Source organism: Rissa tridactyla, chromosome Z (genome assembly GCF_028500815.1).
Source record: "Rissa tridactyla isolate bRisTri1 chromosome Z, bRisTri1.patW.cur.20221130, whole genome shotgun sequence".
In the NCBI taxonomy this organism is placed as follows: Eukaryota; Metazoa; Chordata; class Aves; order Charadriiformes; family Laridae; genus Rissa; species Rissa tridactyla.
The window spans coordinates 17,955,119-17,974,248 of record NC_071497.1 but is presented as its reverse complement, the minus strand read 5'-3'; the positions used below and the strand labels follow the sequence as shown (position 1 = coordinate 17,974,248).

Genomic DNA, 19,130 nt, shown 5'->3' with positions numbered 1-19,130 from the left:
GAAGAAATATTCTTTAAGCAAAACCGAAAGTGGGGCAATGTAAACTGTTTTCCATAGAGAAGATGAAAATACTAATAAAGTAGTAACAAAAGCAATGAATTATACAATTTGTAACTGAAACAATGGGAAACCAGAAAAATATTGTTAAGTGATGGACATGGTCCACACAAACAGGCATGGCTGGCAATTCAAAAGAGAGATGCCTTCTAGGTGACTAGGATGGAGATTCCTTACCCTAATTTAATGAAAGTTAATTATTCTTAATGGACAAATAAAAGTTTTAGTATAACTGGTCATTATTTTTACCTACCTGCAGCTATCCTCTTTACACAGACTTACAGTCCCTGCCTCCCGCCCCAATGGCATAGGATACAATGGAGACACAATTGAGAATTATTTAAAATACCACAATTGACATGACCATTGCCCTTCCACCCCCCTATACAGTCACGACTTCCAACAGTCACATTTCATGAGGATCACTCTGGATCAGGATCAGCGAAGATCCCTAACAAAAATACTAGGAATTTCAGATTACCTCTTTGGTTTTTTGCCAGCAAGATTGTTGATTGTCTTTCACTATCATATGCTGGAGTAGAGATTTTCAAACTATCACATTCTCTTCTCATGTAATTCTCTATATTAAGTAGGTTTGTAATTCATTGTATACATAATATGCATAGCAGAATGCTATTTATCACAATGTCAACCCTATCAAGCACATTACAGTCATACAGTATTTCTAAGAGCGAGCAAACAGTTCATAAAAAATGTCTAATGGATAAAGTGACTGAAAAGTACTTAAACTCCCCAAACTGGATAATTAATACATTATTTCAAATGCTGTTATATCCAAATGCCTTAGCATTCTTTTTTAGCATGTCAAACAGTGAACTAGTACACAGTCCTTCCATTAATTTATCATTTCTGTTACAGAAAGTGAAGATTCTATTTACAAACACAAAGATAGTCCAAGAAGTATTTCCACCCCAGTGTGTGTTTAAGCAGTTTTATAGAGGTACCTGATTAAAAGAGCCATCACTGTAACATTGAACTGGCCAAGTTTCAACTGCCTTTTTTTATCAAATAATTCAGCAGGTAAAGTTGGTGAGGTGCAAAGAAAAAACTGTTTCACTTGGAAAAAAAAAAAAAAAACAAACACGTAGCAAGCTTTAAACATGCAATGAATGATGAATTGTCTGTCACAGCGAGCAAATGACATAAGCAAGTGAAAATGAAATTTCTTAAGACATATTAATGAAACTTCAGAAATACAGTACGAATTGCATACAGCTGGTAATACAATAAGCCCATACACCACATTTTTGCCACAGCTGCTTTGTATTCTCAATTTCATTATTGAAGGTTGTACTTTAGTGTAGAAACACTGTATATGAAAATTTTAGGTTCAGTTACTGCAAAAAATCCTTTTAAACATGTTCATATACTTCATATGCAATATATGCAAAACAATAATGCTATTTAAAGATTGGAACAGACACATTTAATAACAGAACTTTTATTCTACTGGTCCTTGTCTATAAAGTGAGAAATATGAGCTGGTGTTAGCTTACTTGCGTCATTATTTATCACTATAGGAAACAATTTTCTTCATTCTTATCATCATCCTTTCTCATAACACCCCACTGATAACTCTATATGAAAGTGATCCCAGAAACATTGTTTTACTCTTTAAAAAGAAACTCAGGTCATTTGGAAAAAGTACTGCACATCACAAGTGTAGTTAATATGCATATACAAATATTAACAAAAAAAAAGATTCAAACCGCCATCCCAAACGACTCTACGCAAGAGCTAGCTATGACTAAAATAAATATATAAAAATATACAGCCTACTGGAAAACAAAATAACGAAGGCTAACACTTTGCAAAATAAGCCACCCTTTTCCAGATATTTTGGAGGTACTAGGACCTCTCTGCTGCTGGTGTTTCATAACAATGCTTCTTTCCAGAATAAGTATGACCTCAAAGCAGCAGGGTTATGAAATCATGAAAGGATGCAATGCATAATATAAAGGAATGATCATGTCCCCTGCTTATGAAGTTAAATAAATGAACATAATTAGAGAAAAAACAAAATGAAGTCTGCAAGTATATCAAAATGAGGCCAAACAGATAAGACTTAACACGTACTCTTAGAAATTTTAAGCACTTGAATCACAAAGAGAGTAATGGATGGGAATGATTGATTAATTATTTGTTCGTTTGTTTTTCATTGCCAGACCCAAAAATAAAAACAAAACATGTGTGAGCAGAACAGAGAATAAGAAAAGTAGCTTTGCATAAATAAAAAAAAAAAACCCAAAACCTGAAATCAAGCTCCCTAGTGTTACAATGAAATACAGATTATATATTACAAATGTTGATATATTAGGCAGAGGAAGGTCATTTGCTTGATTTTCGTCATGTGCTATAGCACACTTCAAATTTAGGTAAAATGTTTCATACTACCCAAAAACATTTTTAACTAATGCTTCATAACTTAGTGCTACTAAATCCAATTACAGAATTGTATTTGTTAAATCTTAAAGATATTACACTACTTTATCCTAGAAAGATCATGTAAAAAGTAAAGAGCAAAGCTATTCATAAATTAAATAAACTTCGTCTGCAGTTTGAATACACAGATACTTAAAGTGAGTGGAAATGAATTTTGAAGTACTGCAATTAACATCGACTGACATTCAAACTGTTGAGCTGAACTAAATGTTTCAAACGGCAAATGATGGGGGGCAATGACCATAAACTGAACTTCAAACATACATTTTCCTCCTCCTTTTTCAGTTCCTTGTTAATATTCATGTTCAGTGACTGCAGGTATCAGGATATCTTAAAGAAAAATCCAGTGATTCAGGTGGCAAGGGCAGCAAATGTACATCTGAAGTTGAGTACGTGCTGACAGCCCTTCTCATTTTATGTTTGATATACTTAAGGTTGAAAGATCAACTTTGGTATTTCTACATCATCTTTACAAATTGCAACAGTAATTTTATTCTGTTTGTATAAAACTATTTGAGTTCCTTGGTTTGGTGGTTTTGGTGTGGTTTTTCTTTTTTTAAAGTTTTGTTCACCTCAAACTTCTCTCTGCAAGCAGGTAAAAGTTCTTTGTTTTCTTTTGGAAATACTAAATAGTGAAGCAAAAGAATTCAAACCACCTATTCTAAATTATCAGGTACAAAATTCTCCCAATAAGAAAGCTATTTCTACTACGCCATCGTATCATATTTTCTTATCTGTGTGTTCAATTTTTATTCAGATTAGTTTTACAGGTTTTTTTGTTAATATTCATACAAGTTCATATTCCTTTGTTTCTTAAACAATGATACAAAGAAAAGTTAAATTCTAAAATGCAGGAAGAGAAATAAAATAAAAAATATGATGTCAATGGAAAGCTAGTAAAATACACTATAGCCAATAAAAAGATGAGGGAACTACAAGAAGAAAACTAGCACAAAAAGTAGGCTACAAGGACTAGTATGGGTATTTTTACATATAATTTTTGAGTCTGGCCTACGTAATTTATTGCCTTTGACATCATTTTGCTTTCCCTTTTTGTTAAAAGTACATTTTTTCTAAAAGTCAGCAATACCTTTGTCTACCTGTCCTGTCTGGGAGACTGAAAGATAAAGGTCTGTAAGAGAGAAGAATGGAAAGAGCTAGAAAAGATCAGGAGGTTCGGAAAAAGTGAGGTCCAACTTAAAAGTCTAAATCACACGCAGTTGAACACTCCAAATAGAGAAGAGGTAGCCCAGGTTTACCTACAATACTTCCAGAGGCTCTGGATAAAATCCCAATGACCCCTCTCCCAAAAATTCCCTCCCTTAATCATAATGATCCTTTGGCTTTAGGAGGATTGACGAGAAATCCATTCACAGATAAACACTAAACTGAAAGGTAGGGAAATGCATTAAAGACAACATTTCTCATCGTAGAAACAGAATTTCCTCTGTAGCCCATCCAAGCAATGTAAGAGCTGAATCAGAAATCAAAGCTAGGGACTCCCTCATAGTGGTTTAAATAATTAATCTCTGTTGAAAGCATTAACAAATTCTTTGAGTTGATAACTTTGCTCAAATATTTGTGAATTTAACAAATACATTTGACCTTCTTCACTAAATTCTAACTGAAATCCTGTTCAGAAACATAACACATAACTAAACAAATACCTGATGTCAAATGCCTACATTTTGCATATTAAATCAAGTGGGCACAATACAAAATTTAAAATATTCTGAAAATGTAGCTAAGTACGATTTTATTAGCTTCATCATTTCAGCTATAAAAGAAAAGGCAATTTCACTTTAAAGCAGATGTTATGGATGCAAGAACTATGGCAGAGGTCTAACAAGCCGAACAGACTAAAGCGAGAGTGCTGTGGCATAGCTGGCAATCCTATGAACTAGAGACTATATCAATAATAATTTATAAATTTTAAAAATATTTTTTTTACTAAATAAAGCTAAGAAGATCCACTAGTTTTGATTTCTTCGTGACCAGCATTCAAAAATATTATTAAGTTATTACTGATTTTGAGTTACATGAACTGGATTTGCTTGTATCTTGAAAATACATGTTCAGGAAAGACATGTCGAAAGATTTACAATCTTGATCAAAAAGACAAAAGGAGAAGAAATAGCAATCAGGAAATTTCTGTAGATATACATGAAACAACTGATTAATGATCTGAGGAAATAGTTACCAGGTACTGTGAAGTATCTCAGCATTACAGTAACTGTTAAATTTGAAAAGAAACAGTCACTGAACTAACAAAAAAAATGCGTTTGTGGTGAGCAGACTGTGAAATGTTCTACTCCATCCCAGTCACCAAGTGTTTTAATTTACCACTGCTGCTTCTTTACCTTCTATAATTCATTGCTGATTATAAAAGAAAAAGTTGCTATTTGCCTTGCTCTGAGCTCTACATGGTTTTTTATATGTTCTACCACTTTTATACTAAAAGCATATTAAAAGAAAGAATGACTTACTGATGAATAATGGAAAACAGCAAGTATTGCAGCTGGCTGCATTGAATTGATGTGTTTCAGATGACTAATCAGAGACTGGTCTACAGATGATTTGGTAACAGAATTCACATAATTAAGAATAAATTCTTTCAGGTAAACTGATATGCACATAATACACAGCAGAACATAGCTGCTCGGTAAGTCCAGCTTTTGGGACACTATGTTACTTTTCCATTAAATAAAGAAAAATACATATATACAGCAGTTATTCAAATTTAGTAAAAATTTATGAGAATAATCCCAAATATTCATCTCTGTGATCAATGGTTCACTCTGAGTTTTAGAAAAATGTTAAAATGAACATTTTGGACATCTTCATGATGTACAATACAATCCTTCTGGATGTATATTGCTATGCACTGTACCAGATCATACCTAGCTTTTTCCTGGTTTTCACACAATGTTGTCCTGTTCTTGGATACAGTTTGGAACTTGTGCAAAACAGACAACTAGATCTATTCTAAGACTTGAGGTGATGCAGTGTCAGATTGCAGAATTAGGAGAACAGTATACATTGTACCACAAAAACGCTGAAGAATTCATTTCTTTCTTTGTTCCAATTCAGTTAAAATTAGGAAGTTCTCTGGGTCTTCTCCTAAAATGTCATTTAGTTCATATTTATGCCACCTGCAATATGTCAATCTACTCAGATGAATTCAACTTTAGAAATAGTCTCCAATTCAAGCAAAGGTTTGTTTAGAAATTTGAATATTAGGCTTTGAAAATCAGATTATGTGTTCTTCTGTGGAATTAATCTCATCAATAAGCATCAATCACAGACTTAGCTAAGATGTACTAGTAGAATTTTGGCTTATAAGGCACATCTGGTGATGTTAAAAGAACAGTAATATTCTGTGTCATAGCTAAAGTAATTCTAAAATCCTTTCTTAGTCTAAATTTCCTTCCTAAACGCAAATTCAACAATTGCTGAGTTGCAAAGTGATTCCCACAACTTATGTGAGCATCCTCACTCAGACTGTTACAGGCATATACAGAATACAATTTTCTCACTTGAATCTACTCAGCTGAAGACCAAATGTTCAGACTACCAAAATGGTAGAATTTGTATTTACTTTAAAGGGTCTAAAACTGGGTTTTAAATTCTATCTAGTCCATTTCAGTCCAATTATTTTGTGTTGCAGTATTTTTGTGATACTGAATATGCTGCCATTTATTTCATGCGCTAGAAACATGCTAGCAGACAGGAATATGTAGTCTTTGTATACACACTTTGGTTCTTTATCTAATTTCACTTGAAGTGTAATAGTCACCAGTCCAGCATAATAAATGCACTGGAAATAAAATGCTTTCTGTGAGAGAAAACTTTGAGAACTACAGAAGTATCTCAATAGCAATGGTGCACAATGCTATTAGATACAAATAGCAAAAACTAATCAGCAATAACTCTATGCAATTATTACTTATGAAAGGTACAATATCCTAGCCTAACGATACATTGTCAATTTTTAGCATTATAAGCAAGCAGCTGTATATAGTTTGCTACTGAAGGACAAACAGCAAACTACACAGTGCATCACACTTACCTCAGATTTCTCCAGTTTATTTTGAGCATCAATCTGAGTGACAATTTCATTCATGTTGGTCTCCAAAACCATTCCACCCATGACCATTTCGGCCAATATATTGTGGACCTAAAAAAGACCAAAGGAAAATTTAAAAATGCAAAGTGACCTACACAGATCTATACAGATGATACCTAGATTCATCAGTACAGGAACACATACATTCTTTAAGTCACTTAATTGATGTTAGCAATTTATTCAAAACCATTTGGGAACAAAGCTCGTAACTTGATGTTCATTTCTCCAGTATCTTCTTCGCTCGTAGTTCAGTTACAAACTCATCACTTTGGTTATCAATGCTAGAAGAAACTTTCACATTCATCTTTCTTTCAGTGCCTGTTTTCTAACCAAGGACTATGGAGAAGAGTTCTAATTAGTATCAATAGTAGTAACAACTCTAAGGAGCAGGTTCTACAAGACTAAACAAATTGCTCACAAATAGATGTGTAAAAACTACTTTGGGCTACATCTATGAAGGAAGAGAGACACAGAGGTCCTCATCCACCACTGGTACCAAGATTAGGCTTAGAAGTAGAATTAACATACCTGAGCTGACACATACCTGAACTACACCATAAACAGGGAGTCTTCAGCGTCTAGAACTCAAACTGAAGGACTACATAAGCCAGACAGGGACATTAGTGAAATGGGTATGTCTAAAATCCCCATTCCTTGCAACTCTGATTTGGGATGTGAGCCCTGGTTCACGAACCTCTGCTTCAAAGTCTGTATCTGCACTTTATCGAAAGACTAATTGTTTTTAAAAAATGCTTTCACGTGCTTTCTAGTAAAAATCCAGAGTTAATATACAGAGTAATATATAGAGTTAATATGGAATAATGTATAATATTTTAATCCCATTATCATTCTTAAGACAAGGAACGTTTTATTACCTTTTCTGAAATAAACACATTGTACAATTTGATACATCAAAAGAAGTAAATCTAAATGAAACACTTCTAAAGATGAGTTGCAAGCAGTATATCAAAAACCACCACACTTCCCATTTGTGTGCCATACCCCAAAACAAAATTGAAGAAACCTTTCCCTGATAAGTCATTAGTGTATTTCAGTAGAAACTTAACAATGAATGTGTTTGGAGAGGCTGAAAACAGCTCCTCCTCTCTGCCTATTGCTGCTGAGTAGAGCTTTAAGAATCAAATACTTATGAGAAAGATTAACAATCCTTAACGAGCCACTCTCTTAGTCCTGGCATATGTATATACCTTGTAACATACCAAGCTAAAAAGCATAATATAAAAGTGGTGCCAAAGAATTAATTCTTCTGGTTTGTTATTAAGTGAATTTAAAAGCTTTTTAGCATCACAATCAGAAAAAAAGATAAAAACCACGGTAATCTAACATCAATTTACTCAACACAGACAATCCAAACGCACTGAAAGATGTCACCAGTATTCACTTCTTTTACTGAAAAATTGTTTTCACTCATAATATAAGGAAACAGTTTATAGCTATACGCAAACAGGAGTCTGTAAATACACTGTATGGGCAAACCTAAAAAACTCACATGTATTAGACTACATCTAGAACACTATGTCTAGTTTGGGGCCTACAAGTGCAAGAAAGACATCACTGGAATGCAGTGAGTTCAGCAGAGGGACACCAAAATGGTTGGGGCTAGTGCATTCATCCTGGGCAGAGACGCTGGAGCACCAGGGGTTTTTCAGCCTGCAGAAGGGGTGGTCTAACAGCACCTGCCATGCCTACAGGGGGCTGCCGGGGAGCCGGGCTCTTTCAGAGGGGCACAGTGGGATGGGTCAAGGACAGGAAAGGCTGGGACTGGCTGTAAGGAAACCTTTCCCCAGGAGGAGAGGCATGTGGTGGCACAGGCTGCCTGGTGGCTGTGCAGGCTCCCTCGCGCCCTGAGCAGCTTGGTCTGACCCCATGGCTGACCCTGGCTGTACCGGGCACTTGCCAAGGTCTATAATTGAATTATCTTACCATTTTATGGTTAAAAACATGCTACTTCATGATGTGGAGAGAGTTTCACTGGTAAAAACAAATGCTTCAGAGCTAGAAACTTGCTCTATCCATTACAGGCAGAAAATCCAAATTTCTGGAAAAAGCCAGATGCAGAGCAGGAGGGACAATTTAAGTGTAACGTGTATGTCAGCAATATTAATAGTATCAAAAATGCTTGTATATATACATAGAACGTGCTGGGTTGGAAGGGACCTTTAAAGATCATCTAGTCCAATCCCCCTGCAGTCAGCAGGGACATCTTCAACTAGACCAGGTTGCTCAGAGCCTCATCAAGCCTGGCCTTGAATGTCTCCAGGGATGGGGCCTCCACCACCTCTCTGGGCAACCTGTGCCAGTGTCTCACCACCCTCAGTGTAAAGAACTTCTTCCTAATGGCTAATCTAAACCTACCCAGCTCTAGTTTAAAACCATTGCCCCTCGTCCTATCGCCACATGCCCTTGCAAACAGCCCCTCCCCAGCTTTCCTGTAGGCCCCCTTCAGGTACTAGAAGGCTGCTATAAGGTCTCCCCGGAGCCTTCTTGTCTCCAGGCTTAACAACCCCAACTCTCTCAGCCTGTCCTCATGGCAGAAGTGCTCCAGCCCTTTGATCATCTTTCTGGCCCTCCTCTGGACCCGCTCCAATGGGTCCATGTCCTTCTTGTACTGAGGGTTCCAGAGTTGGACACAGTACTCCAGGTGGGGTCTCACAAGAGCAGAGTAGAGGTGGAGAATCACCTCTCTGGATCTGCTGGCCACGCTTCTTTTGATGCGGCCCAGGATGCGACTGGCCTTCTGGGCTGCAAGTGCACAAAAGCTCATGTCCAACTTTTCATCCACCAGTACCCCCAAGTCCTTTTCCACAGGGCTACTCTCTATCACTTCACCCCCCAAGCCTTTATTGATAACAAGGATTGTCCCAACCCAAGTGTAGAACCTTGCACTTGGCCTTGTTGAACTTCATAAGGTTTGCTCAGGCCCACCTCTCTAGCTCGTCCAGATCCCTCTGGATGACATCCAGTCCCTCTGGTTTGTCAACTGCACCACTCAGCTTGGTGTCATCAGCAAACTTGCTGAGGGTGCACTTGTTCCCACTGTCTAAATCATTGATGAAGATATTGAACAGCACCGGTCCCAGTACAGATCCCTGAGGGACACCACTTGTCACCCCTCTCCATCTGGACGTCGAGCCATTGACCACCACCCTCTGGATGCGACCATCTAGCCAGTTCCTTATCCACCGAACAGTCCACCCATCAAAGCCCACCTTCCCTAGAGAGAAGGATGTTGTGGGGGACCATGTCAAAGGCCTTCCAGAAGTCCAGACAGATGATATCCATTGCTCTTCCCTTGTCCACTGATGCAGTCACTCCATTGTAGAAAGCCACCAGATTGGTCAGACAGGACTTGCCCCTGGTGAAGCCATGCTGGCTGTCTCGAATCACCTCCCTGTCCTCCATGTGCCTTAGCATAGCTTCTAGGAGGATCTGTTCCATGATCTTCCCAGGTACAGAGGTGAGGCTGACAGGGCGGTAGCTCCCAGGGTCCTCCTTTCTACCCTTTTTAAAAATGGGTGCGATGTTTCCCCTTTCCAGTCACCAGGGACTCCACCTGACTGCCATGACTTTTCAAATATCATGGAGAGTGCCTTGGCAACTACATCAGCCAATTACCTAAGGACTCTGGGGTGCATCTCATCAGGTGCCATAGACTTGTGTATGTCCAGGTTCCTCAGATGGTCACAAACCTTGTCTTCACTTATAGTGGGAGGGACTTTGTCCCACAGGTGCCTGTCTTGCGCTCCTTCAAATTGCGAGGCATGAGGAACAAGGCTGTCAGCGAAGACTGAAGCAAAAAAGTTGTTGAGAACCTCAGCCTTCTCCTTGTCTGTTGTTACTAGTTTGCCATTCTTGGTCACCAGGGAGGGTACGCTTTCTTTAACCTTCCTTTTCTGGTTGACATACCTGTAGAAGCCCTTCTTGTTATTCTTAGCATCCCTTGCCAAGTGCAGCTCCAGCAGCGCCTTGGCCTTCCTGACCTCATCCCTACATAACGGGGCAGCATCCCTATACTCTTCCCAGGACACCTGATCCTGCTTGAACTGCCTGTGCAGTTCCTTCTTGCCTTTTAGTTTGACCAGCAGGCCCCAGCTCAGCCATGGTCTCTTCCCTTTCTTGCTTGATTTCTTACAACTGGGGATCGAGAGCTCTTGTGCTCTATGGAAAGCATCCTTGAAGATCTGCCAGCTCTGTTCTGCCCCCTTGTCCCTGAGGACCATTTCCCAGGGGGTCTTATTGACTAACTCCTTGAAGAGCCGGAGTTTTGCTTTCCTAAAATTCAGGGTCCTGACTAGGCTCCTCGTCTGGCACATATCCCTCATGACCTCAACTCCACCAGTGCGTGGTCACTGCAGCCCAGGCTGCCTCCAGTCTTGACATCCCCGATGACCTCACTTGCACTGGTGACTATGAGGTCCAGTATGGCATCCCCTAAATACATATATTTTAATAACATGTATTTTATATAAAAATATAAATAACAATTTTTATAAAATATATGAAAATATAATAATATATTTTTACATAAGAATATTTTTATATATTTAAAAATAGGAAAGAAAAAATCATGTATTCATATATATGAAAATAGGACAGATGAATTCATTGAATTTCTAAATACAATGGTTTGGCTGGGCAGAGAATGGATTGAGAGCAGCCCGAAGGAGAGAAGCTCAACATGAGCCAGCAATGGGATGATTTTCTAAATAACAAAATAACTATTTTTTTCTTTCTTTTTCATTGCAAATATACACTAAATTAACAAACACACACTATTTTCTCTACCTTTTCAAATTAAAAATTTCACTAATTATTTTCCTAAAGAAGCAAAAAGATTTCTGAAATCATTAAGTGGCAATGAAGTGCAAAATACACTTCAATGGTGTATTCAAAATACTGAAGTAAAAGGCAGAAAGTACATGGAATACAACTCTTACATTTATATTCTGAAAGCAACCAAACTGTCGGGAACATCAACTTTTCAAAATCTGAAATTGCCATTCTGCAATAATAAATTTGAGGGTTTTGTTTTTTGGGTTTTTTTTGTTTGTTTGTTTGTTTTTTGTTTTTGTTTTTTTTGTTTTTTTTTTTTTTTTTTTTTTTTTTACAAAAATCAAGAGTGCTTCCTACTTCTGTTTCATGTGCTGTCTAAAAGTATGAATGCGCGCTTTAACAAATGTGGAGAAGGAACACATTAAGAAAAAATTCTCCCAGGAAGATTTCGCAAACATATTTTCTTCTCTTCAAGCTGCAATCTGATTATAGAGGGTCCACTGTTCTGGTCAGATAATAAACTCTTGGAAGAGATCATGATACTCCCAGGGATATTTCAATAGGTGCCAAAAATCTTGTGGAAAAATAAAAGTATTTCCTTACATCTGAATGTATTCTAGTATTTTAGTTGATGCTTATGATAGCTTTCTATGATGTGTTTTCCATCAGTAAGTGTTACACTTCTGGACTCAGTGTAGGAATTGGTACAGGACGGAAATAAACCTCCTTCTCTGGAAAACATTTTACTCCTGCTATAGGAAATTTGTTTGCTTGTTTTTAATACAATTGATCTGTAAAAGAGAAGCACAATTCTCTCTCCCTGACACCCCAAGTTCTCACCTGCTACAGTGCATAAGAAACACTATCTCACTCCCACTTATATTCCATTCTCCAAATGAATTTCTAGTACTAGACCAATATTCTTCTTGCATAAGCATCTCTCTTGGCTCCAGGTTAATATAAGCCATCATTGGGTCCGGTATAATGATGGCTGCCTGATGAAGGTAAATGTTTCCTTACAGAAATGCCACATAAAATGCTACTAAAGAGACAACAGCTGTTGAGATTATATAGTTTGACTCTTTCACATGCTACATCATTTTTTACAAGAAAGATATTTCTTGGTTTTAGGCAGTTCTGGCAAGAGGACTGGAAGAAAGCCACCTTCCACAGCTCCATCAAGAACTGAAGACACAGATCAACTCTCATCCAAATCAATTAGTCAATACTCACTTTTCTCAACACCAGGCCACTCAACATGCAAATATTTGGAATGATTCACCTCAAACAGCTTCCACATGGAAGCATCCACTATAACTAAAATTCTGTTCAGACCAAACATCCATCAGCAGTTGCTGTTTTTCCCTACTGCACACTTGAAATCTATTAACAAGCCAGGCCAGAAATAGTTGACAAAAGAAAGTCAACGTGATGTAACTCAGAAGACTCAATGCATTTTGCTTCCTGACAAGATGACCTTATCAGCAGTTCAAAGATAATTTAATGCTGTAATTTTCATTCTCACGGATACATCTTCCTGGTTTTTTTTCTTACAGATCTACAAGAATACTAATGAACTTAAACTGTACCACATCAAATGTTTTGATCCTATGCTATGGTATAAAGTAAGTCTTACAAACCAATTACACTGGTGTAAAAAAAAAAAAAAAAAAGAATGGAGACGGTATCATATTAGTCACAACTGCACAACTAATGCTACTGTACTGCTGACAGTAGCCTGGCATTACTGCAGTTTTCTGTATTGTATTCTTTTGTTGACTTACTCTTTAGTCTTATGCTCAAATTCAAAATTACTGCACTGTGTAATGCCAAATTCAAAAATTTTTTAACTCAAGGTTTCACTGATCTTTTATTTTGGAAATGGGTTACTTCTGCTAAAATATCTAATTAGTATTTAGGGTTCACATTTTCCTCAGAGGTTGAAAATTCTAGCCTAAACATTTAATGGGATTGCAGTCTTTTAGTAAATCAAATTGAACACCTTAATTTTAGCTTCCCTTTGACAAATAGTTTTCAAGAAGAAAGTATCATCTCATATCCAATACAAAGTAAAACATTCTTCCAGAAATTTCACATTTTGAAGCATTTAAAAAGATCTTTCTCCTATAAAGTGTAAAAGACTACTTATTTTAAGGAATGCTACTCAATAAAACATGCTACAGAGCAACAGCTTCGATTGCATAGCAGCGGAAGTATTCTGCAGCTAAAGATAAAGATCAAACTCCTCGCCAAAAAAAGGATTGCAGCATTTAGGTTCTTTAAGCTCAGACGCCGATATATAAACCACTCAAATCCTTTTTAACTTTAATCTGCCATTTTGGAAACAGTAAATGTGTTCCAGCCAGGCTAGAAATCGTAAGGACTAGTCATGAGCACAGTATCAGTTCAAACACCTACTCAATGTTATTTGCATTTCACTGTCTGGTCAAGGTACAAGTGTTTCTTCCAAAAGAACCTCCTGATTTTGAAACAAATTGAGTCAGTTCCAAATGGTTATTTCAGATACTTATTTTTCTTTTTAGTCCACTTTTAGTGATTTTTGTCTTAGTTTCCTTTCATGCCTTTTGCTGTTGATGCAAAAAGATGTTCACAGATGGGGAATGGTGACTGCACAGAAAGTAGCCATAAAATGCAACCGAAGGAATTAATTCTGTATATTCAATTCTCATAATTTTAGGTATTACACCAAGAGGTGCCAATGTCCTTATAATGAAAGATTACTACAGTAATAATGTGTCTCAAAATTAGACTAATATATAAACACTTGTTCCTCATAGCTAGGAATATTCAAACAAGATTGCTTCTAAATGTGCAAAAAAAGACATAACATCTCTTTGAGATTTAGAAGAGAAAGACCCACACAGCATTTAAGTTACATAATCATAGCATTTGAAAGGCAACTACCAGCCCCAACTGGAAAACCCCGTAACAGTTTCAGTTCTGAGTAATATAACACCTACATAAACAAAATAGAACAAATTATTTCTTGAAACTAAGGCCTAGTCTGAGAATATTCAGATGTCTCCAATTTGGCAATTATATATGCAATAACACTACACAAATCTCACACGTTATTTTATTTTTCCTCAGAAAGACATGTTCCACCATAGCTTTCAAGTCTTGAAAATAATATGTTGATAGAAACAGTCTAGATTTTACTAACAATAAAAGTAGAATCACTGTAGACTTTAATACCAGGTATCAGTTGAACCAAACATTTTACTTAACAAGAAAGGAGCTCATCACAGTACCTTGTCTACATGGAAAATTAAATCCAGTTCACAGACATTTTCAAAACATTTATCTAGTGTTTCCACAAATACCTGCAAAGAGGAAACAAAAAGCCAGAGGTCAAGATTTAACAGAAACTCAGTAGTTCCATTAGATGTGATGTTTAACAACAGCAAATACAGAAAATAAACACCGGGCAGATTTTAAGGCATTATAAGCATCCATAGAAATTATGTGGTTAATGTTATTATGTCAAGAGTATGTTAACTGTAGAGGGCAAAACTATATGCACAAGTTGGTTTATGTTATAACTCCACTAAAAGTCACACAGTTTTGAACAACAGTTGCACCTTGAAAAAACAGTAACATCATCTATGCTACAATTTTCTCAGCTGTGATTCAAAGCATTCCTTCCCGTTTCATTAGAATGCAATTATTAAGCAACAATCAGCTAGTTTTTTCCATTATTATTATTAATTTTAATAATCCCTACATTGCGGGCATCTCCCAGTTAACCAGCCTACTGTTAACTTCGCCACACAGAGACACATGTGCAATGCAAACTGTCAGCATTATGCAAGTTTGTCAGCATTATTGCTTCCAGCAACAGTACAGCAGCTTTCACCTTGTTTAGACCTGTTGAATTCAGGCTGGACCGAGGAAAAAGGTAGCTGTCTTAACGTCACACATGCTGATCCTGTCAGGCATACCACCACATAAATTTAGAAAAGTCCAGCAGTTTGTACCATGGGAAACAGCCCCTCCCTGAATCTAGAATGCAAGTGCACAAAGCAGAAGAATCCAACCAGCTGCTGAAATTCAGCCACTGATGATCTCCGCCAAATACGGACTGTACATTACCCTGCTCTGCATACTTCTGTAACAGATTCCTTGGTACGTACTCGGTAGCCAGTTTTGGTACACTAAGAGCATCCTAGCCCCCATTTAGACTAGATAATGAAAAGATAAGTGTACTTGCACTCACGAAGCTCCTGAAAGTCAATCACCACGTGCTTGTGGTGAGTGCTACCAAAGACTCCAGTCTTGGGAGAGGTACAAGCACAGTCCCCTTTATGCAAGGGATAACTCATAGTGACTTAGGTGAGATGTGTCAAGACACTAAGTTAAACATATGCTTGAGTTTGAGAGCTTAGAGTCCTCAAAATTAAAAAGAATTTCTGTTAACAATTTACAGATCATTTATTAATGACTAGTAAAAAAGCTGAAACTTGTGGGAAATTTTAACCTCAGCTTTATATGTTTCAAGGCTGTTCTGTCAAATATGCATTTAATATTATTTATTAAGAGGTCTGTGTATGTAAATTATTTTTTTCAATTTTAAACTCAAACCCCAAAGCAGCAATACAGAAGAAGTTAAACACTTGGTTTTGATTCTCTTTTCAACATGATTTATTAATCCTATCTTAGTCTTTGAGAGGAACCAGATTTCAAAATGCCTAGGCACACAGAAGTAGTAATGAGAAATCATGTCCTGCTGACAAAAATAAAGTGGATAAGAGACCTGTTTCTATAGATACATATTTACGTCTACAGACCCAGTGAAACAGGTCTAGTTGGCATTAGCCATTTCCAGTTGTCTACCTTGCATATCAAGAAAGTTTACTCTTACATCTGAATCCCCGGTCTCAGATCCTGCTTACACTATAAAAGAATTTATGTGTATACTTACACATATGCATACACGTAAGTGTAAAAGTTTACACTATAAAAAAGTATAAAAGAAAAGAGGATCACACTCTGCTGTTGCTATTACTGCTATTATCAGTCTCCATTTTAAAGCCAAACTACATCTAACTGATGTTCCATGCACTTAGAACAAGGACTATTCTTTAATACCAAAATTCTAATTCATAACTTAAACTAGAAACATAGAGCATTTTCACAGGCAGACTCAAGACAGTAAGGTTCACTGACAACAGTTAAATAAGTAAATAAATATGCTTATGTTAAATTGTACTGAAACTAAGTGAAGCAGATCTTTTTTTTTTTCCTTCAAGTAGTTGTTTGTTTGTTGTGATAATAACAGTCTTCTTTATAGAAGGGAGGCGAGTAAACCAAAAACTTATATGTTAAGCAGAACAAAATACACAGTTCACAACTACATGCGCCAAGGCAAATGACCAGAGATGTTCTCTTATTTCCCTTGTACCTTAGGAGAATGTGGTTACAAGGATGGTACTGTTTGATACTAGCTGCATGAAGATAGGAAATAGAGTGTAAACGTAACCTTTACCCAAAGGTTTCAGTTTCAAGAGCTAGCAGTTTGACACTATTTCTGAAAGAAAATAATATATTCCTCATATACATCACCAAGTTTGCACATGAATGCACATACTCAGACCTTGACATCCATCTAGTTCCTTGGAAAACAAAGGAACACGTTAAAAAAAAAAAAAAAAAACACCACCAAAACAACTCAAGAATCCTCAAAAAAGGCCCTCACAGATATGTGTATTTAGTAGCAGGATGTATACCCCCACATCAACAACACAGAAGTTTTATTTTTGTGACCTTCCAGTAACTAGGGCTTCTTCTATAACAACACTTGTTTCACAGTTACAATGGTTACTTTTAAACCTTTACCCATCACATAGTGACACCATCACACACTGAATGAACTCCCAGATCTCTGCCTGCAACGCATGACCAGTAATGCACACAAATATTTTTTTAATCTAAGGGAAATCAGCTGGCACTGGTATTCTTCAGAGAGATTTTTTACTGGCTAAGGATTTCTCATGCAAACTTTCTCAATCTTCCACTCACAATGGAGAGTTGACTCAGAGTAACACCAGTACTGACAAGGTATACATCTGTTACGAATAACTGGTCTTTAAAAGCATTAGTCTACAAGGTAAACTAGATATTTTACACGAACATTCCTTGACCTATTTTAGGACACCTTCAAATAATCAATATGGTAAATAAAATTAGAGCCACTTTAATCGTAATTTTAGTTGAGAGCCAAATGAATTGCACACTATGGCAAGTAGCACTTAAAATATAAGCACTTCACTAACAGATGCTGCAGACTTGTAGATCAAAATAACCAGAAGAGAAAACAAACCAATTGTTTCAGGACGGACACACACACCCACCACACATCATTTCAAATGTACCTTGTGCTGTTATTGGAAAAGAAACATAAATAAACGAGTCAAATAGCAGGAAAATAAGGATGCATGTACAACGAATTACTAGCTCCCCCTTGTGCTTCATTTTTGAAATCATCGTCTTTCACTGGTCGAAGAAAAACCCATGCACATCTCCATGTAAGTAAACAGAAAAAAAGAAAAAGATAAGGAAAAAACCCACACCTTTCTTTTGCAGTAAATATGCTTTAATAAATCCAGATACACACTTGGAGAGTAAAGTATATGAATCAAAATACCACATTGTTTTTGGATATATACAAGCCAGGAGCTCCCTATACTCAGTAATATGTCAAAACATAAAACACTACCTTTACCATGAAGGGTTTATTAATCTCTATTGCAAATAAGACAACAACGGAATAAAACATTAATATTGGGAAGATAACAAGGCTAGCAGAAAAATCAGAACACTTAATCAATTAAATGCACCTCATGCTAGATAATGCCAAATACTAACAAAAGCAGGTAGAAAAAAAATTAAAAACAACAGAAGTAGCTCATCAAGAATATCCCATCCTTCTTCCTAGGCTAAACAGCAATGGCAAACCTTAAGACAGAATAAATTCTATCTGCCCATGGACAGTCGTCTCCTTCACTGCCTTTGACTGCTCAAATGTTTCTTGAGACTACAACTAGAACATAATAGTCTGATTATATAGCCAGTTCTCCAAACACAAGACTGGTTTCTCTTCTGCTCTAAGAGTGACCTTTAATAAGTCATCGTTCACGTATCATTGCAAGCATATGCAATCAACTACAGTGTTTCCACAGCATTTCTAATTCATAAATCCTTGGCGCATCCGCTGCATTTTCCCCACACTTACCCTGGCATCCCAGTTTTCTTTCAATAATTTTTTTTTTTAAACTACTCACAGCTTATACAGAGAATGCCAAGATTACTGTGTAAGGGAAAGACTGTAATGTCCTGCCAATTAGTCAAAACAGAAGTGTGCTAGGCTTTTCAAGCAGACCTGCCAAGAGACTTAATGCATTACGAATAAGGCTTTTTAGGTCAAAATGCTCTTTTTCTTCTTAATTTCTGCTCCTTACTTTCCACCCAACTCTAAAATAAACTAATAGTGTTAACTTAAAATTAGTTAGGGATTTTTTCTGCCAAAATAGGTATTCAAGTCATATGCCTCTCCTTTTTTTATTTAATTAGCATAAAAGCATCTCTGGTCAGGATTTATCTTTAAGAACTGAGAAAAACGTCCTTCATGGACTGCACTGCATTTCCCATATGCATCTTACTGAACAACATT

The 19,130-nt window shown here is 36.7% G+C and overlaps 1 protein-coding gene across 31 annotated transcripts in view; it reads right to left on the bottom strand.

Moving 5' to 3' along the window:
* AP3S1 (adaptor related protein complex 3 subunit sigma 1) overlaps positions 1-19,130 on the bottom strand; it is a 42,737-nt gene that overhangs the window by 13,538 nt on the left and 10,069 nt on the right. For 27 of the 31 annotated variants that reach the window (XR_008463983.1, XR_008463959.1, XR_008463962.1 and 24 more), the window contains exons 4-5: positions 14,713-14,784; positions 6,590-6,697 (exon numbers count right to left, since the gene is read on the bottom strand). Coding sequence is in view for 4 of the 31 variants with exons in the window: in XM_054186943.1 (XP_054042918.1) it covers positions 6,590-6,697; positions 14,713-14,784 (180 nt within the window). In the remaining 27 variants the exon portion in view is untranslated. The other 4 variants (XR_008463985.1, XM_054186945.1, XM_054186947.1 and 1 more) reach the window with 4 other exon arrangements.